Consider the following 21,829-nt stretch of genomic DNA (forward strand, 5'->3'; position numbering starts at 1 on the left):
CTCTATGAAATACTTAATTTTTATAATATCTGTTATTTTTTAAATATTGTATTATCATGAAAAAATTTATACTTGATCTGATAAAGAAGCGTAGGTTCTACTTACTAAGCTAGTGTAGTTCATATTTTTTTCTTTTTTTTTTCTGTCCAGATGAATAAAATTAAAAATGAAGGATGATTCAGATTTGAGGGTCTACGCTAGCGAATCTGAAGATTTTATAGCTGAAGCCTAATTTGTTGGAGATTATAAACTTGTAGTAATTATTTATAGATTATGAGATAAGAATTTTATATTTGATTATGGATTTAGATGTTCTGAGCTAATTTTGATTTAATTATTTGATGAACGATGGAATTGACTCTTTTATTATATTTTATTTACGATGGATTTTAGTTGATCACGATAGATAGACTTCGTATTATCGAGAGCTGCATCCTTTGATAGCATGGCTGTGTTATATCTTAGATTTGGGATGTGACAACTATGATATCTAGAAGATGTTAGAATGTGAATTGAAAATTAAGTTGCGGTTCAAGATCAAGGAGAACTCTCTTATAATGGATTTCCTATGGCACCTAGAAGATGTCAGGACATAAAGTGAAAATTAAGTTGTAGTTAAAGAGCAAGGAGAAACTCTCTTATAATGGATTTAAGCAAGGAGAACTCTGATAATAGATTTGCTATGGCACCTAGAAGATGTTAGGACATAAATTGAAAATTAAGTGGTAGCTAAATAGTAAGGAGGACTCTCTTATAATGGAATTGCTATGGCATCTAGAAGATGTTAGGTAGGAACAAGAGTATGGAAGATGATATTGGAACTTGAATGTCCAGCTAGAACCTTGCCAAATGTTGACCAATAAATAGCTTTCCGTAACGCGTCATTGACAGTTGTTTGTTTATCAAACTGTTATAATATTATTTAAAGCCACGCAACCGACAGGCTAGTGAACGCCTCCGTTTCCTGTTTGGAACGGATCATTAGATCGGTTACTGCAAGTCTTCAATCCGTTCTCGAAGCGTGTGAAGAGCACGTGTGAACATTATCCTGGGGACCTTTATGTGTAATATTTTATACTAAAAATAGACTGAGTTATGGTATTTTATTGTAAACTCTTTTTTTTTGTCATCACGTGCTCCCCACCTTGGCAGCAAGATTGCAGAAATTACTAGGTGGAAGCTACCGTGACAGTTTGTTTGAATATTCCTATAAAATTAAACTTTAAAATTTTATAAAAATAAAATTTATAAATCTATCTAATTTATATTTTTTGAGAATCTATCCAAATCTAAACCAAATCTTAATTTTTGGATCGGTGAGAAGGCTCAAAACAAACCGCGTATCTTGGAGGTACCTTGAAAGCACCATGAATCTTATTGACACTGCAGAGTTAGAGTGTATGTTTTATCCCAATTAAAAATGTACACTCATCTTTAATTCTTTTAGTTATTAAAAAAATAAAGCTAAATATTGAGATCTGATCTCTAGAGCAAGCACTCGCTCGTAATACATTGAATAAATTATATTCCACTCTTGCTTTAATTGATTTTTTTTTGTTTTTCTTTTTTTTTTTGGGATGGGGGTGTGCGCTTACAATCAATTAGAATTGGTTTCATAGGCTATGGATATGCCTAGTATCAAGGCTTTAGATTTTCTTATGTAAGACAATATAACTATAGAGTTCATGTGATCTTGTCTTTTCACTCAAGTTCTCTGCATCTATTTAGCACCATCTTTTTCTTCCTTTTGAGATCCAGGACAGGAGAAATCTAGCTGGAATCAAGATGAGGACAAGACTTGAACTCATAATCATGTAACCAATCTTCAAACAATTTGAAGACTGAACTAGCTGCAATGCCTGACCCCCAAAACTATTCAATTGCCCAACAGGTATAGTAAAAGCAGCGTAGGATCAGAGTTAGATCAACTAGATGACAACCTTAGACAGACTTCAATAGATTTGGCATGTTAGATTCAACCTATTTAAATTGTATTAGGCCAAATGTTCTAATACTTTGTAAAATTAGATTAGGTTTAAGCTACAATTAGTCAAATTCTTCATTTACATTACTATTATGATCTGAACAAGCCAAATTAACACATGTTAAAAAAAAAAAAAAAAATCAAACCACCTCAACCTTTTCTTTTTTTTTTTCTCTCTCTCTTGAAACAAACAGTCTGAGCTTTTCTTTAGGTAAACAATCAGTCCAAGCTTTTTCAACAAGCTAAAATCCCATTAGAGTATGGCTTCGTCAGGTGGCAATGTTTTATGAAATTTTTTAGTTAGATCATGAGGTTCATTTTACTTTACTTATATGATGTTTGAAGCAGTGCATCGGGTATGTCCTAAAACCTATTTAGCATAATCAGTATAGCATTTTGAGATATTGTATGAGTATATACATAGATGGTTGTGTCGTGCATTGGTTTATGAGTTGCAAAAGAGTCAGCAAGTGTCGTGTAAGGTAGGATGAGCAAAAAGATGGTTGTGTATTCCTGGAAGAGAACTGGATTATTGTAAACAAGCTGAACATGAGCTGAGCTTGAGCTAGCTTGTTTAATTTCGAGCCAAATTCGAGCTCTTCACCCTTGTAAGAGATCTACTGAGAGTTTAAGATATTTTTATGCTTTCATTTATGTAGTTTTGAGCAATAGTCTGAATTATATTCTAATTTTGTAGTTGACATTCATCATATTCTTCATAAATTATATTAATTTATACGAATAATTATAAAAAAATATTTAGATTAATAATAATAATTAATATAATGAGTCATTTATATATAGATTTTTTGAGCTAGCTTGTAAATAGCTTGCTAGCCCTAATTCACAACCATTGTCAGGTTGAGCATCATATTCATATGAGTACTATTATATACATTATCCAATAATGGATCGAAGTGACCATTTTCTCCTAAGTGATACTCTTCCTAATATAAATATGAGGCTTAGGACATTGAATTGTGCCTTTGATGGTGCATGAGTGATAAAAAAACCTACAGATCTTAAGCAAGAGACCTCTAAATCGCTACCCATTAAAAGAGAAATAAAGGGAAGGAAGAAGGTGAGAAGAAAGAGATGCAGTGGAGATTTTCAAGCAATTCTTAAAGAGTTTGCTAAGCAACAGTACTTTGCATGGTGCATAAAGAAGTCTTCATCCATCTTCCTACATTCTCATATCTTTTTTGAAGGTATCAATCTATGAATTTCTTGCTCATTTATCACCACGTCATGATGTTGGACTATATTAATGTCCATCACATAGCCTAGCTTAATTTAAGAGTGATGTTTCTTGATTATTACAAAACAATAAAATAAAAAAAAAAATAAAGGCTCTTTTACACGCTTACCTAAATAATACATACTATAAAATCAAGCAAAACTCATGTCTAATATTGTTATTGCATATCCAATAATTCTCTATTTTATAATATAGATACCAAGCTTCTCTATCATCATGTCCACCTAAAGGCCATTTTCTTGATAATTGAGGTTTTATCATGAATTATTTATCCATTTGCTCATGAATACAGCTCATCATCATATGTACCAACTCAGACGTTCATAATATGAACAAAACTAAATTTGATTATCACCCAAGTTCATTGCAACTTGGTTCATATTCTCCTTGCTAACCTAACTAATTGCGAGGCTTGACCTTGAACTCCAATGAGCTAAGTAGGCTAAATAGTAATCTGCTTGTCCGCTTTCCGGATCAGATCATATGGCAAACAATTTTGGCCGTAACCCATGCTTCTTTTTCGAAAGAAAAGATAGTAATGTACATTGTTTAAATGTACTATATATTTAAAATATTTATAAAAGCCATATTAGTTTCTTAAAAATATTTTTCTTGTATAAAAAAAAAAAATTTCTCTACAGCATTCAATTATGTGACTCAAATAGTCAAAATATTGCCCTTTATAATATAGTTTACACCCATTATTCGTCTAAACTACACAATTCATATCACATGCAAAGTCTTTCATTGGGAGTGTGAGTCAGCCAGAAGTTGCTTGGATTTCAGCAACCTGTTCTTCTGACAAAATCTAATGGAGCCGGTCTATTTAAACATATTAATATTATAATAAGATGATATTAATATAGATAAATTTTAATTATAATATATTTTTTTCTGATATAAGCACACCAATCAGTATGGATACATAAAGTTTTTGGGCACTCATCGTCTTGACATCAAATCTAATCTTCGATACAACTGACAATAAAAAAATAATTTAATCTATAATACTGTTTATCTTTTAAAAAATATATCTCGCAGTCATTACAGTAAAATAATTTAAAGATTTTTAAATACCATGAAGCAGCGGATGAATTCAGGAAAACTTTGCCTTATTTCGAATTTAATCAAGGGCTGTGACTTGGTCGCCTTCAGGGGAGGTTCTCTCCGTCCACAGAGCCACAGTTTTTGTCGCGTATAAATGATTCTCGTCCAAATGGTACGGAGTTTTACTGTGGGGACAGCTACGATACACTTCAACGATTGACTCAACGAGGTTATCGTAGAACCCTTCGCACGAATAAATGGGCAAGAAGACAAGTGTCAACAGTAACTTCCCCTGCGGTGACACCTACAAGATCTTAAAGTCTTCAATGGAAACAACAAACTCCAAATTAAATAACACGAAGCACCCCTGGTAAAAAGGTGACGGCATCCCTCCCCTGTATCGCCGGCAAAAACCCCCCTTAATATAACTAAACCCCCCGCGTGGCTGACATCTAATCCACTTGCCCCTTATAATTCGATCACCTACCAATGCTCAACTACCAAACATCACCATTCCCCAACCCTCTCTAGATGCCACGTACCCGGATAATTCCATGGGCCCCACAACAAATTAAATATCGACCCCTACCGCGTGGGCAGGGTGGGCGAAAGAACCCAAGGTCTCCTTCGGCCGAACGTTTCCTCCCACCGGCCTCCTGCATGCCCTCTGTTTTACTTTACCTTTCTCACTCTTTTCCCATCGTTGGTCTCTCTCTCTCTCTCTCTCTCGCTCTCGCTAGCTATTGGGAGGAGAAGGGAGAGCTTGGAGAGCGTTGCGGCTGGTTTCTCTCCCCAGAAATCTCGGCAAGGCCTCTAAATTCCAATGGACAAAGAGGGAGAGAGGCAAAGATCGGGAGAGAATATAGTGGAGGATTCGAGGTAAAGAGGAGATGGTAGAGTAATAGAGAGGACAGAGTCATCGTAGATGGTTCCTTTGGTTTGACTTGTGCGTGGCGGCTGCTCTACCTCCTGCTTCCATTTTCTTTCTCTTTTTATTTTTTTTTTTTTCGCTCTGGCTGGCTTTTGTTCATGGGTGGCGACTCCTTCCTTCCATGATCTACGACTGGGTCTTCACCGACCCCGTTCCTTTCTCGGTTCTTCTCCTCTCTTTTCCTCCTCATTTCCTCCTTTCCTGCTTCCCCTGTTCTTCGCCGCAGCAGCCTTGGCCCCACGAATCCGATCCTATCGAGATAGTTCGATTCATTCCTCCTCCTCGGTTAAATTTCCTGCATCGAAGTCCTCTCTTTGGTTTATCGAATTGATTGTTCGTATTATCGTATGCGTTTTCTGGATTAAAATTGCATCTTTTTATGATTCTCGCCGTCCCAAAACGGCCGCCTTTCTCGGGGAATATCCGTAAAAATTGTACTTTTGTGATCCCAGCGCGTTAGCGTATCCCGATTTGTTATTCCTTCGAAACCTGAATCCAATCTCTCTTGATTAAGGCGTGGGTTTTGATTCTTCTGATTTGGTCTGCCCATGGGTTGCACGAGCTCGAAGCAGGCCCGCCGGGACATGAGGCGGAGCCGGTCGCCGTACTCCCGGAGCTACTCTGTCCCGCTCCACGAGGCCGCCGGCGCCGGCTGCCGAAGGAATGGCGAGGGCTACCACGTGGTCACCCTCGCGTCGTCCACACTTGGCTCCCTCAAGCTCGACCGTGGCCCGAGCCCCAACGACCTCCCCGGCTCCGACGAGGAGATGATGAAGAGCTCCCACGACTGCGGTCGCGACGGCCTCGCCGACGATCTCGGCAAGGCCAAGGCCTGGTCGGAGATGATCGAGCGCCGGATCCCGAAGACCCCCACCAAGACCCTCCCAACGAGCCGGAGACCATCAACGCCTGGGAGCTCATGGAGGGCCTCGAGGACACCAGCCCCCTCCGCCCCACCTCCGCCGCCACCGGCGTCGACCGCTCCTTCTCGTTCCACACCACCCGCGACGCCTTCCCGGCGCCAGAGTCCCTCCCAACATCCCATTTGGCCAATGGATCCTCCTCCCTGAAGCCCGGCTGGATGCAGCTAGGCCCCGGCGATTCCATCATCTCCGACTTCGATCCCGAGATCCTCGCCACCTTCCGGAATGCCCTCGAGGAGTTCTCCCCGCCGCACCCGGCCTTCGGCCGGCCTCCTGAGCCGCCAGAGAAGGTGACAGAGTGCAGGCATTCCAGCGAAATCCCGAAATCCCAAGGAATTGTCCGAGCTCGGATCAATGCATTCCAAGAGAGAATCGATGCGAGGAGGGCTACTTTCAATTCCAACGCCGCAAAGGTGGCGCCTTTGGATAAATGCCCACCGGGCGGCAAGGGGAAGGTGGTGTTCTACTTCACAAGCCTCCGAGGAATTCGAAAGACTTACGAGGATTGTTGGGCAGTGAGATTAATACTACAAGGCTACGGTGCTCGCATCGACGAGAGGGACGTATCGATGCATGGGGGGTTCAAGGAGGAGCTCAAGGAGATACTCGGGGCCGGGCATGGTGGCGGGAGACTGCCAAGAGTCTTTGCAGATGGCAAGTACTTGGGAGGGGCTGAGGAGGTGCGCCAAATGCACGAGGCCGGAGAATTGGGCACAGCTTTGGAGGGATGTGAGATGGCGGTGGTGGGGAAAGGCGGCGGCGTCGTGGAGGCATGCGAGGGGTGTGGCGGTGTGAGGTTCGTGCCATGCGAGACTTGCTCGGGGAGCTGCAAGGTGTATGTGGAGGAGGAGGAGGAGGACGAGGAGGAGGAGGAGGAAGGGGGCTTCCGGCGATGCCCCGAGTGCAACGAGAATGGGCTCGTCCGGTGCCCGCTGTGCTGTTGAGGATTGGTAGGCTTATTCTGCGGGGGTTTTAGCGAGGTGTTTGATGGATTGTTGTAGTGTGTATAGAGAGGAGGTGAAGAAGTCCGGACCCAAGATACAGTTCAAAGTTTTGAAAGGTTCTCAGGAATGTCTTTATGGCTTTATTTTTTTCTTTATTTTTTCTTTTTCTTTTTGAGTGGAGAAGACAGAGAATTGAGGTGCATTGATATGTAATAAAAAGAGAAAAAATAGAAGCAATACGACCTGGATTTTGGTTACTTCTTGTTCTTGTGTCTACTTCTTAATATTTCTCTTGAAAACTTTTCTTGTATTTGCTTCTTAGTATTTCTCTTGGAAACTTTGTTTTATATGTTCTTCATTATTCATTTTTGTCATATTTCTGTTGGTTTTTGGTGCTCTTGCTCTATTTTTTCTTATTGATTGTTCGTTTGCTCTAATCTCTTTCTCAGTAGAATACACGGAATTATATTGCATATCTATAAACTAAAACAGATTGAAACAGTACAACTTGGATTTTTTTTTTTTTTTTTTTTAATGTGGCCTTGGCCTTAGCACCTCCTGTCGATGAGAACTATAGCCGAGCAATTGTTATCAGGATCTCCCTCTGCTGCAAGGTGATTTTCTTTGTGGTATTTCTCTCGCCGAGTCTCCTGTTTGTTTTGGCCTCATCCCTCTTTGGAAGCTACTCTCTTTATTGGTGCTCATTTTGACTGCTGCTACTTTCTTTTTTTTGCTCAAGCACATGGTCCAAAAGGGGTTGGCTTTTTGGTGAGGTTGTTTTATGTTTTTGCTCTTTTACACATCTGTTCTTACGTTGTTTTTGGAGAAAACTGAAATCTAGAGAGCTGGCTCTTCTTTTGGTTCTGTCACTAATGGATAATTCCTTCATCTCCTTTTCCTCAAAGAAAAGAGTTATCAGAAATCATTTTTTGTTCTTTTTGTTTTATATTTTTTCTTTCATTCTGCATTAAAATTCAGGTGACTAATGGATAATTCCTTCATCTCCTTTTCCTCAAAGAAAAGAGTTATCAGAAATCATTTTTTGTTCTTTTTGTTTTTATATGTTTGCGTTGATATCTTCTCATTCTTTCCGGCACAGAGTACAAACTGTTTGGGGTTGAATAAGAGAAAGAGATAGAAGCCAATTTATTTTGGCGTTTAATGAAAGATGTCCAATCCGAATGGGAGTACAAACTGTTTGGAGTTGAATTAGAGAAAGAGACGGAAGCCAATTTATTTTGGAGTTTTATGAAAGATGTCCAATCTGAATGGAACTGAGAAAAATGCATAATGGTAGGAAACTCAGTGATGTAATTAACTTATTTTTAAGATAATTAGAAAGAATAATTTAAAACATATAAAAATGACAAACAGAACCAAAAAGAAAATGCTTTAATTTCAAAACTATTATTTTTATAGATGAGACATATGTTGGGGAGATCTTTGGCTCTCTCTACCACCCTAAATTCAAAAATTTGTCTCTTGGATGCATGCTGATGATATATGGTTGCTCAAAAATTATTAGATTTTAAGACGGAAAAAAATGTGTTAAGAATACTTTCTGGTAAACTATTTCAAAGATAAATCTCCAGGAATGTCGGGGGCCAAGCACATCATGCGTGCAATCTAATGATTAGGCCTCTGTCTATGCTTTTCATCTCCATGCCTGTTGTGTTCGCCATTGGTGGTGAGCTAGACCCATTCCAAAACACAAAATCTGTTCTATTCTTCTCGCAAAAAATTATTGGTCTCTTTCCTTTCTTCTACTTAAAAAAAAAAAAAAAAAAATGAAACATGATTAGGCCTCTGTCTATGCTTTCCTTAAAAGTTCAGGAAAAAAAAAAATTAAAAGAAGAGGAATAAGATGATTAATCCTGTTTCAAGGTAGCAATATAATTCTTCCCCTCTTAAACTAGTACAACAAACTCAACCTTTATTTGATCGGTGCTTGGGGAACCACCTAATCAGGACAAAATGCAACTTGAACCATGAAGTCTGAACTATAGTCCAGTTGCTTCTGCTGCACGTAGCTGGAACGAAAACGACGTCTAATTTTAGAAAATAATTCAGCCTTTAGATTTTAACAGATAAAAGAAAAAAGTAAGAAAGTTCTTCAAATATGATAGCATGGACCGGACATTGTCAAGATTTATCCCCCAATGACCCGGTTCCTTGGGACTGATATACCAAACATTTTACTTCACGGCGGTGGCCATGTTTTTTATAAGCTTTGCTGGGGTACGGCTCACAGGATGTTGCTTAGATCAATAAAAAAAAAAAGAGAGTGAGGATGCATTTGGTTCGTAATTGAAATCAAAATCAAAATAAATTGAAACGAAAATTAAAAGTCATACTCTCTTTTGTATTTAATTCATGACTAGAATTAAAATGGGATTTAAATGCTGGGATAGTAACCACTGCCGGTTACACACAGAATCAGCACCATCCCCACGTATTCTCCCTTAAAAATGGGTGCACCGAGACCGTTGTCAAACTGTAGATACTAGTGGAACAGTCCCAGGTGGCAACGAAACCAATTCTCTGACATTGTTCTCACAGGCCATGTACATGATGTACAAGCATGAACAAAGTTATCTGAAACTCGTGGTCAAGAACCCGACACTTGTTTACAAGCTTCACTTTATCAATGGTGATATCGGAGCACAAGAACCGAGCCTGTTCATCTGAAATATTTCTAGTCAGCTTTATGTGAGATTACTGACTTGATCAATAGCTTCTAATCAGCATATGTCGAGCCCTCTTGATCATGAAGTCGAAAACATCCTGCCTTAGCTTGCCATTTTTTCTGTTTTGCTACAGAAAGTAATTCATATTTCCCAAATTCAGAAGCGTTTCTCTTAATCTTGTCCGTGGTTGCTATTTCCTGAAGAGTTCATGGCCGCTAATTGCTTCTCCCCACCCAGACAGATCAGTGCATGGAAGGAGACAATGCTGGAAGGAACTCCTTGAAAACTTTGGTAGTATCAACAAGCTAACAAAGCTGCCCACAAAGGCAAAGACAGCAGCATGAGCAAATGCAGAAAGGTCACCCTTTTCAAATGGAGCATCCCATGGACCAGCACCGGGTGATGCACATAACAACCTGTAAACAAGAGGGGCAGGTAAAAGTATATCATGCTAGAATAAACCAGAGATTATTGTCCAAAATCCATCAGCATTAGCAGATGTTTGCAAACATGATACACTCATCGACCAAGAGGAAAATATCAATGAGATAGATTTCTATTGGAAGGATCCAACTGATTATGTATGATTGCCAAAACAGCTACCCAGGTAGGAGCCATCACGAGAAGCACTGAAGGCATTCCTTGAGGCAAATTATTAAAGTTCTTAAAGATTTCACAGAATACTGACATTTGTCCATTTGATGACTCCCCTGGGTTAGTCTTTTTTGATCCAGGCACTTCCTCAACACAAATTTGAGTTATCATCGCAGTAACGAGAATGAAGATCTGCCCCAACATGATTTTTTTTTTTTTTTTGGAAGTATGGCCAAAAGGATATGCCAACAAGGCTTATCTCAGATGATTGGCACCCCTCTCCACATTGGAGAAGTCAGAGGTTCAAATCCACGTTGTAGCATGCCCACTGCATTCTTACACACACAGAGAGAGAGACAGAGACACACAGAGAGAGAGAGAGGTAGTGTGATGTGATGCAGCAAGAAGAACAAAAAGAAGATTTTTTGGTAAAGCAGAGGAAGCCACAACTTTATTAGAGCATAGATAAACAACCGTTTACAAGATACAACTGATACAAGTAACTAACATCAGTAGGACAAATCCATATAGATACAAACACCAGCTTCATAACAGGGAGAAAGAAGAAAGTAACCCAAAATGATAATAAAAGGATAGAACTGCAGCTACAATACAATAAGAGTGCAATGCCGTAGTAGATGAATCCTGCAGCAATAGAAGAAGCACAGCCATATGGAACGGTATAAGCAGAAGCAGCAGATTAAATATAGAAAACCCAAAAAAGAATTAGAACTACTAGGGAAGCATGAATAAAACATGTAAGATATGATGCGGCAAGAGTATGGGTCATGACTATGACTTGCAAACAAATTCAAGCAATAAGACTTATGGAACCAATCTCAAAAATAGGTCAGGTCGAGTTCAGATTTGAATCTTTGACCTATTTAATAAACAGATCGAATTCAAGTTGATAAATATTTAACCAAATCCACATCCAATCCAAACCATATCCAACCCTACTCAACCCAATTGCTACCCCTATTTCTATATGTTAGATTTTCAGAACTCCGGGAATCCATGAAATAATTTTATTGTGCAATTTATCAGATTTTGCTTCATTATTTGGCGAAACTGATTTTGAACATTAGCTATTTGTTTTGTTTATTTCCTCAGCAGTACATGGCATATCAAGATGTCAATTATGATAACAGAAAGACAGGGTTCTGAAGTTTCCAACTAAAACTTGAGTTCTCACTAAATGTTAAATTTAGTTGTGAACTCTTGAGTAGGTATGTTAACTTTCAAAAAGTACATATATGTATTAAACTTATATATATGTATATATTTTAACTAATGAAGGATTTTTACATTTTATGGTCATTTACTTCATGAGTATATGATGTTTCATTGTCAACCTGGAGAAACTTCCAAATTCGGAAGCTAACTAGCTCCCATAATCAGATCTTAACAACAAATAAACCAAAATCTAAAAATCAACAAGAATTATTGCATCAATTATTAGATCTACAAATTTACTCGAGTCATCCAAGCACAAGCACTACCTATAGTCATGCACCATACAATCCATTTTTACCATATTATTTACAATCCCAAAATCCTTATTAGATATCTAACCTCACATGGATTTCACATTCCGAGAATTCTTTGTTTCACTTTTTGTTGCCGTAGGTGGCCAAATCTGCTACAGCTTTTGCAGCTTTTGTGAGAGCATCAGAAACCAATAGAGCTCCAGCAGAGAAGTAGCTACTGCTGACAATAGCATTTGCAACACTCGCAGCTGTTCTCCCGGTCACAGACACAACTGTTTTGGTGGTCTCTGATACATGATACGTCTCATCCACTGATCTAACACAATCAACACCAGCATTAATCCTATCCGTCAGTCCAATTCTCTTGCTCAGTTCAGCAACCTTGGCTGCAGCAGTGGCTGAGACTTGATATGATTCATCCAAAGCTTTGGCTTTGATTAAGGCATCCTTGCTTAGTGTATATCCCTTAGCCAGCATGGTTTTGACCACATCTTGCGCCACTGTCACGGCTTCCCTTGGAGTTGTGTTGAAATGGCTTGCGTTTGTAGTCTGTTCATGTTGGTAGCAGAGAATGCCAGAAAATTGTTATAGTAATTTGATAAATGTGAAATGAAATCAACTTCCTTGATGAGTGAATTGACAAGAGAAGCCTTGCTATTTCATCCAGTAATATAATGTAAGAATGCAAGATAAAATCTGTCCAAATAAGATTATGGACAAAACCTCAAGATGTGATTTTAAGCTGCAAAAATTATTCACGCCTAAAGCCAAAGCATCTCTGTTATATGAATATCACTACCAAAAATATCTAACAATCATGCAAAAGAACAATACATGGTACAGCGAGAGAAACTACAGCAGAATGCACAAGATTTTGACATGGTTCAATCTAAACCGGACAACATTCACCATCTGATTTAAAAGAAGAGCCAGAAACAACCAAACGATTATTACTCTTTTGGAAATGGATATTACTGTTTTGTTGTTAAAAGATTTTTTTTTTTTTTGAGAAAATTCTTTCTTAAAGAATGTAAAAGGTGCATTAGTTTGAGCAAAAAGGAACGTTGACGTGAACAAAAGATTCGCATCTAAGAAAAACTAATCAACATGTCCTGAAAAAACCAATTGACCAACCCTTTAGTATTTAAATTTTCAGATAAAACACTACTTAAGTGGTCATATTTAAGTATTAGACAAAATTATTTATCTGTTTCCAAGTTTTCAATCAATTGGTCAAAAACTGATAATCTTGTTTTTATCTGAATTTTCATTTGAATCTTTTTGAGAGATTTAATTCATACTGTCAGTGATTTTCTATTCTAGACGATCTAGGGTTGCTATTCAAAATTGGGATCAAGATAAATCATATATGTGCCTATATGGAAAGGCAGATCAAAATGGGTGTTAACTCTCTTATATGCATTGTTGCTTCTGGAGCTTATAGTTTGATTTGTGAACATAAACCATTCCAGGCCTTTGTTTTTCTATAGCTTAACTGAAGAAAATGACAATAAACAGCCACCACGAAAAACAATAATTATTGACAACTTCATTATATCAGTCACATTGAGGAAACCCTACTTATTTATTTCCTCAACTATCTCGTAATATGGATGGAGGACTCTATTAACCATCTCTTCTTTGGCTCTTCAGTTAGTAGTCAAGCATAGGAACTACTGGTAGATAAGCTGGGTATTCAGAATATGCCTAATGACAATTTAGCTTCTGGTCTGATTGGAGGTTAGGATAGTTCACGCTGAATGCTGTAGTGTGCTGTCACATTTGGAATCATAAAAAATGAAGACTTTTTGATAGTGATTTGAGACCTATTTTGCATGTCATTAAAGATGCTGTTTTTGTGGGTAAATATCATGGGAAAGTTGATCAACTTTCCCATTAACCAACTTACCCATGTTCTCACGCTTTTCAAAATGGATAAGTTATTTTTCTATGGATAGCATTTACCCATGAAATGGGAAAAAATCTTACCCACCTAGGGGGTGACAATCATTTTTCCATCAACCGAAAAAGTAATCATTTTAATTCATTCCTAATATACCCTTAACCTTATAATATAATATAATATAATATTTATATAATATATTATAAAAATATAATATCATAATAATATAATAATAGATATTAATATAATATAATATCACATATTATAATATACTATAATATATTATAATAATATAATAATATATAACAATCTAATAATATAATGTATAATATATTAATATTTTATAATATATTATACTATATTATTATATATAATAATATTATATAATATATTTATATTCTATTAATATATGATATTAATATAATATTATAATATAATATAACATTATAATAATAACATAATATAAGATATATTATAATAATATGATAATATAATATATTATTATATACAATAATATATATTAATATTATATATATAATATAGTATAATATATTATAATATACTATAATACATTATAATATATATAGCAATATAATAACATAATATATTATATATTAATATTTAATAATATAATATATTACCTTATATATTTATATAATACTATAATAATAATATAATAATAAAATATTTTTTATATAATAGTGTATATTAATATCATATAATATATCATACTATATTATTATATATAATATATAATCTTATAGAATATATTAATATATTATATTATAATATAATATAATAATATTATATTATATATAATAATATTATATTATATGTAATAATATTTATATAATAAAGGGTATTATGAAAAATATAAATGGATCATAACAACTTATCCAGAAAAATGGTAATATAAAAGAATATGGATAACAGATTCTGGAGCCATTTTCTAATACATAAAAGAAAATGGGTAAATTATTTTTCTGTCTAAATGTTGCTTGCAAAATACTTACCCAGAAAAATACAACTTTTTGGATAAATCTTTTACCCGCAAAAGAACGAGCCCTTAAGGATAGGACGAGAATGCGCTCATCAACTAAGGGTACTAAGATCTACCCTTTCTACTCTTTGCTTATGTGGGATGTAATATTCTACTTCTCTCACTTTCATCTCCTTTCGATCTTTCATATCTGTTCTTTTATATTATGTACTTCTTCCCTTCATGAAGTGATTAGACTGTTGCCTAAACCCTTCACGAAGTGAAAAAAAATATCTTGTATCTGGCACATCATCAGATAGCATAGTAAGAATAAGCACAAGGAACAAGTATACAATTAAAATGGCAAGTGCAAGACTGTTGCCTAATCCCTAGATGAAGTGCCAAATAATATCTTGTATCTGGCACATCATCAGATAGCATAGTAAAGATAGCCACAAAAAACAAGTGTACAATTAAAATGGCAAGTGAGGAGCACTTTGTGATGCAGCAATCATAGCCAAAGATTACTTGGGGGAGGAACAGTGCAAGAAGAGCTAGAATTGTTGAAATTGAAGCTTGACCGGGGAGTAATCAATCTGCTGATCAAAATTCCTATTATGGCCACATTCTAGAATCAACATTGAGAGCCTGATGGTCTTGCCAATGACAGTCCATCATGCCCAGAGTTGTCTGCGATCCATTGTTTCAGGTGTCAATGGAAGCCCAGAAGTGGAAATTACAATTTTTAAGAAATTTGTTTTCTCAATTTCATAGGTCAAAAAAAATATCTGAACTGACTTGGGTTGCATTTGGTGCATCGTCAGGCAATCTTGAAAAGTAATGTGGATTGCCTTCAGGACAGATTACCATCATTAAATTGCCAGTAATGTTGATTACTGTATTTGGTACACACAGATAATATTGCAGTAAAATTACTGAAAATCTTGATTGACATGTTTGGTATGACAATCAGATTACCGATAATATGAAATCAAATTTTCAAAATACCCTCAATAATTTTATCCTGGTGCTGTTCTTTTTTCGGGTGAGAAATAACGGGAGTGATGTAGGTGTGGTGGTGGCGTGGAGAAGTGGCGGGCCGAAGAATGTGGGGAACCGCAAGCATTGGGGGGGGTGGGAAGGGGGCGGGCACATGCGAAGCCATGGGGGTAGTGGGGACGGGCGTGGAGGAGCCATAGAGGGGTGGTGGGGGCCCAGGGTGGAGGAGCCACGGACAGGCAAAGGGAGATGGAGGAGTCGTGGGTCGGAGGCGCACACGGAGGGGGGGTTGGGCAATGAATTTTGTATGATTTTTTTAAAAGATAATTTTATCCAAAATTTTGGATTGCCAAGGCAATCTGAATTACTACCCAAAAAACATACCAAATGCAGTAATTCAGATTACCACATTAAATTGCCAGCAATCTGGATAGATTGCCAGCTACCAAACGCAACCTTAAAATTTCACAGGCATGTTTTACACAAATTATACTTTATCATTTTGGTGTTTTTAACCGGATTTAGGATTTTTCCTATTTTCGTAAAATTTTCAAAGGTTTTGCCTATATAAAGTCGCCAAAACCATCGAAGTAGACTTGAATTTGAAAAATAAATAAATAAATAATATCTCCATGTGGTAAGTTTTTCCACCTTTCCCTTTTATACTTGTGGTTCTTCCTTCTCTCTAGGCACATTGTCTCTTTAGGACTGCATCACTTTTCCAGTTAGAACTAGGACTGATGCAAGGATAAAACATCACAATGTTATTATTAGATGTCTTAGAATTTAATCCTCCAGTAAATTGTATTAAATTTTATGTTAATTCATGTCTTTGAGTCATCAAAGAACTAAAAATAAGAAGTTCTACAATGCATACCGTAGACACATTATCGTCTTCAAGCTTCCAGTAAGGCCTGTCCCAGAAATCACTAGCTTCATCATGGTATCCCCAGCGTGCTATGCAAACAGGTTGATCTACAATAGTAGCTCCCTGATAAAATAAAAAAATGACTAGTTTCCATCTTATGCAACAGAGTAATCAATGTTCTGTTTTAGCTGATAAAACAACTGATGGTTAAAAAGTGCATTTAATCAAATGAATGATTAAGAGATTAACCATAAGGGCCTATTCAGCTGGTGGAGAGGGCAGAATCACAAGATTTGTGTGGAGAAATGTTGAGAATTTGCCAGAAGTTTTACAAGGATACAAAAACTTAGAAACTAAAAATAATAAAAAATATATAGAATAGCTAATGTATCTATAAAATAGTGCATGCAAAATTAAACACAGGGAGAGACAGCATTAACTAAGAATAGCAATAACACTACTGTTGAAAATAGACTGCAGATAGCAGTTTTAGTAAAGTAGTCAACCAGTATTTCAAAGACTTAAGTACCATCTGCAAACAGTTCATGAAATTTGTGAATTATCTGACATGGATAATATTATCATTAAGCAGCAGTTGTAGCAGAAAAACCAATCAAAAAATTGAAATCTTCCACAGTTCGGAGAAGATTGGAACTGTAGCTGGGGTTCCAGGATCAAATGCAACATCAGAGCTGATGGTGATAATAAAATAATCACTATAGTTGTAGGATGATAAAATACAGAAACTAGGAGTTCAAAACCTCACTTAAACTGAAAAGCACAGTGTAATAGCATACTCATGTAAAAGACAGAAGAGTGAAATTATCCATAGAGTTTTCCATGGTGGTTATGCGCTAAAATTAAACCAATCAGAGTCAAATGGATCGTGAGTTGTGAGACTGTTTGATGATGGAACTATTCTTTTGAGCAAAGCTGATGGAGATGCAATCGAACAACAAAATATTGCTGAACAGTGGAAGAAAAACCAGGCCAAAAAGGACTGTCGAAAAGATGAACTAAACAAACATTAATTTGTTGCATCACAAAAAAAAACTTCCCATAGTTGGTGTTAGAAGAACTTACACTAAGCAATACAGCAGTTTCCAAGGAATAAGGTTCTTTAAATATTACGTAAGCTGTGGAAGCATAATCTCCAGACCTATTTAAGAATGCATCAGATCAGGAACAACTTCAAACATGTCTCCATAAAATTATTCAATGTTTCCAAGCAATGAAACTAGACCTTATAATATAGTCTTACCCAAAGAAGGAAGTGAAACAGTTAAAAGTATTACTAAAATAATATTAATGTATTATGAGCAGCATGCCTGCATGTGTAAGACATGCATTTTAAACATTCTTGAGTAAATTACACAGACAGGCTAAAATGTTCTTCTTAGGTCCTGAAACCTGTTCCATTACAAGAAAATTTAACCAAACAGATAAACATTAAAAAAATGAATGATTAGAAGGTTTCTTATGTGAAGAAAAGTAAACTACAATTATTATTGAATTCAGATCCCTGCATTATCACCTGACGATTTCAATGTGTTCAATTGCCCCAGAAAAGGAAAAGAATTCATAAAGGTCTCTTTCAGTTGCAACAGGGGACAGATTAGTAACTTCCACGGTATACCCACTCATACTCGCAATCCTGCAACTCATCAAACCAAAGATAATTTGAGAGATTTTTACCAAATAAAATACTGAAAATCAAATAAAAGGAAAGAATCATGTTACCTAAAATTAAAAGCTAATTGGAAGAACTATATCAGTATATCAGAACAGTTGGCCATTTAGATAATAGAAAGCCACCATGAAACATCAAACAAATGCTACTGAAGAATCTATACTGAGGCACTTGTGGAAATAGATGGGAAAAGATCAGAAAAAATATCTTTTGTTAATTGCAAAAAAGAAAATCATTAACTAAAAATCTTATAAATTCTGCAAAACCTCCTCCCAAATTTCTCTTGTTCGTGACCCAATAAGAACATTTCACCATATTGATTACTTGTTATTGTTTTTGGCATTACCAATATAATCAGGCTCTGCGATACATTAGGAGGGAGCCACATGATATATATATTTTTAAAAAAAAAAAGCTTAACATCAGTCTGTATAGCTGCCAACCACTTGGTTTACTATGATACATTGCTCTAATTTTGGACAATTATCACTCATACAGACCAAATCGGTTTGAACTGATCTTTTTCTCTTCCATTTGAAACCCATACAATTTCCATTTAGTATACCTTGCACCTTTTTTTTTTCCACAAAACATGCATTCCAAAGGGCTTTAAACAATAAGTAATCCCCCATCTCAATATAAGAGATAAAAATTAAATGTCCCGCTAACCTCAATGAAAAAACACACAACTTCCCAATGAATCATCAGCTATGATAATTCAAACCTTCATTGAAAACTCGAAAAGATAGGCGGAACAACCAAGAAAGCATGAAATGTGGAATATTCATAAGAGGGAAAGATATGGGAGGAAACGAATTGGGGATTTTGTTCTATGCCTATGCCTATTCCTATTCTGCGTGGATAAATTGGCGATATCTCAGGATAGATAAATTGTTTCAGAATCTAATGACTGGAGAACAAGTATCAGAATGTTATTCTACACAAAAATCTCATTATTTCAAAACTGCAGCAACGTAAACAAAATTGAAGATTTTGCAAAGGGGGATAGATAGATAGATCGATAGCTTACTTAGGTGGCTGGCTCTCACCACAGGTGCTGAGAAGAGAGAAGCGCTTTTCTTTTGCAACTGCCGCTGGTTTTCATACCCCAGATAATGCTTTCAACGTGATAAAGTACAAACAAATTCTGGAAAAGATGAGTAACCTAGAAGTCTCCTGCTCTGAGAATTCCCTCTCCACCGACTTTGGTCTAATAAAAGTAAATTTAGATATTTGGATAAAGTAAAAACTTACCAAAAAAAACAAGTGGTGAAAATTAGGGCTGGCAGTGGGTAAGATTGGGTCTATCCAACTTGGATAAGATACTTTTTAGATTAGGTCTCATCGTGACCACTCGATGGACATGAATTGGGCTGTCTCTGTTGAAGTTAGCTGCAGATTGCATCTAGTTTTGCGGAGCTAGGTACAGATATTTGATTATTTTTTTATTAAATAGAGTCAATTTCTTTGTGGTCCGATGTTGTGAGAACCTAATATGATATTCTGATTGGATGGGGGATGATGATTGATGTATGACTCCTAATTGCACATTCACGTCCAGAATTAACTTGATTTTTTTTTTTTTTTTTGAGTTTTTTGTGATATTATGGATCACTCTTCTTTTAAGGATCGACTTATTTGGAAGTCCGTAGGTGGATTTCTGGACCCTCCGGTTAATTCAAGAATATGGAACTTCTTTAACTTCTTTGGATAGCTGGAATGGATGTTGTCTTTTGGAGTCTAAATTCGTAGCAGCCAAGATGTCATTTTATAAAATCCAGCCTATTTGTTTGTTTGGAGAATAGAGAGAATCTAATCTATCTCTTGAGATTGGACCGTTGGTTTCTTCAGACCATGCATGGTCCATGGCGGGTGTTGCACTGCTGTTGGGAAGCAGAACGATGGAGACCCCTCACCAAATTCTATGATGAGCTCCCATTGCTCTTTGTTGCTTAGGAAAAGATCTGGTATAAAGGCTTCGATGGATGCCACCTAATGAAATTGGAGTACATTGTGGTTAGGTTAAGAGAACCCTAGGGTGTATGTGAGCTCCTGGTTGGGCTGGCACATGTTTTGCACGGATAAGGCTGGCACATGGAATAGTGCCTGTGAGGCTCCAGGACTAATTACCCAATCCTTGTGCACTCACCAAATTTAGTCCCATAATTTAGTGATCATAGGATGGTTTAGTTTCTTGTGCCCATGAGACTAACTCCATATGTTGGTTCAAAGGGTTTGAGTTATATCTTTCGTGCGAAAAAATGATTCATCATTTTTTGCGATGTCAACCGTTAGATTTTACAATAGTCACTTCAAAATCTATACAAAACGATGGAAAAAAGAGATTGGAGTATTTTAAAATTTATGCAAGATGCGGTCAAACAGTTGATATTGTAAAAGAGATCATTCATTCTTTCATGTGAAGCATGTAACCCAAACCCTAGTTTAAAGCTAGAAGACGGAAGACCAACTTAGCATGAATGCATGTGATGGAGTGGAATAGGAACACAATTAAAATTGTTCTCATTAAGTTCTTTTAGTTTGGCTATAAAAGCTTTTTACTCTGAAACGCCACAAGCAGGAGTTCCCGATCCTTTGTGGTGCATTTTTTGCAGTGGTTTCTTTCCAGAAATTCTTCTCTCATTGTTGGCCCTCCCCTCTCTTTCAGCCAAACATAACCAGCGATAAGATAAACTTGCATCTAAACAGGCCGCTGTAATTCAGCTTTTATCCCCTCTCTGTGGAATGAAAAAATGAGGGTAGAAAGATTATCTAATGCCATCAGCTGATTGTTCAATTACATAGTTGCTAAAAAACATAAGGAGTGAAGAAATCAAGAAATATTTTCAATTAATTGCAACATGAACCATCTTACACCATTTTATTAAGTAATGAATTGTAAAATATGTAGTTTTTAAATTTCAATTTCGCTGCGTAACTGGGCCAGTCTTGGAATGTACTTGGGTTTGAATGGCAGGTTGGGGCAGATCCATATTGTTGATACCATTTTTTTGGTGGACTGATTGTAGTTGAGCTGGGTCCTATAATTTAGGCTGGATTTGGTTCTCTACCATTCCCTTTTTTTTCTTCCTGTCTGTCTCTCTTTTTTTATTTTTGAAGAAATATTTTGTGCATCAATGTGGAATGCACTGTTTTATATTATTGATTTACGTAGTCACCATTTTTCAATATATATTTAATATCTGTAATTCTACTTTTTTATTTGAAATTTTTGAATGACGAAAATATCTCTATTCTGTAGAAATAATTATAATATCTTACGTTATATTATGACATTCTACATGCAGGAAGTCATAATTTTAATACAGTATATTATAATATACTATAGAATATCATAATTTTTTTCAAAGAACAGGGGTATTTTCATCAATCAAAATTTTCAAACGAAAAAGTAGAACTGTAGGCATTAAATACGCATTGGAAAGTGATTGGACAAAGATATCCATTCTATATTATGACATTCTTGATCATATTATGATATCTTGAACCATATTATAACATCCTGCATGCA

At 36.4% G+C, this 21,829-nt stretch overlaps 1 protein-coding gene and 1 non-coding gene across 3 annotated transcripts; one reads left to right on the plus strand and one right to left on the minus strand.

The window, feature by feature from the left end:
* The first annotated feature begins 4,994 nt into the window (after positions 1-4,994).
* On the plus strand, positions 4,995-7,409 carry LOC105058350 (uncharacterized protein At3g28850). Its single transcript, XR_012137286.1, has one exon. It is a non-coding gene; the product is annotated as an uncharacterized protein At3g28850 (transcript).
* A 3,380-nt stretch (positions 7,410-10,789) lies between these two features.
* On the minus strand, positions 10,790-19,528 carry LOC105058349 (binding partner of ACD11 1). 2 transcript variants are annotated; one of them, XM_019854979.3, is made up of 6 exons: positions 19,328-19,528; positions 18,142-18,261; positions 17,691-17,766; positions 16,617-16,730; positions 11,949-12,407; positions 10,790-11,013 (listed from the first exon to the last, which is right to left on the minus strand). In XM_019854979.3, exons 2-5 carry the CDS (start codon positions 18,249-18,251, stop codon positions 11,979-11,981), a joined length of 729 nt encoding a protein of 242 aa, XP_019710538.2. In that variant the 5' UTR covers positions 18,252-18,261; positions 19,328-19,528; the 3' UTR covers positions 10,790-11,013; positions 11,949-11,978. The 2 variants fall into 2 exon arrangements, with proteins under 2 accessions (XP_019710538.2, XP_010939544.1); XM_010941242.4 differs by having other exon boundaries at positions 11,944-12,407; positions 19,328-19,527.
* Between the last annotated feature and the right edge of the window lie 2,301 nt (positions 19,529-21,829).

This window comes from Elaeis guineensis, chromosome 15, assembly GCF_000442705.2.
Source record: "Elaeis guineensis isolate ETL-2024a chromosome 15, EG11, whole genome shotgun sequence".
Classification (NCBI taxonomy): domain Eukaryota; kingdom Viridiplantae; phylum Streptophyta; class Magnoliopsida; order Arecales; family Arecaceae; genus Elaeis; species Elaeis guineensis.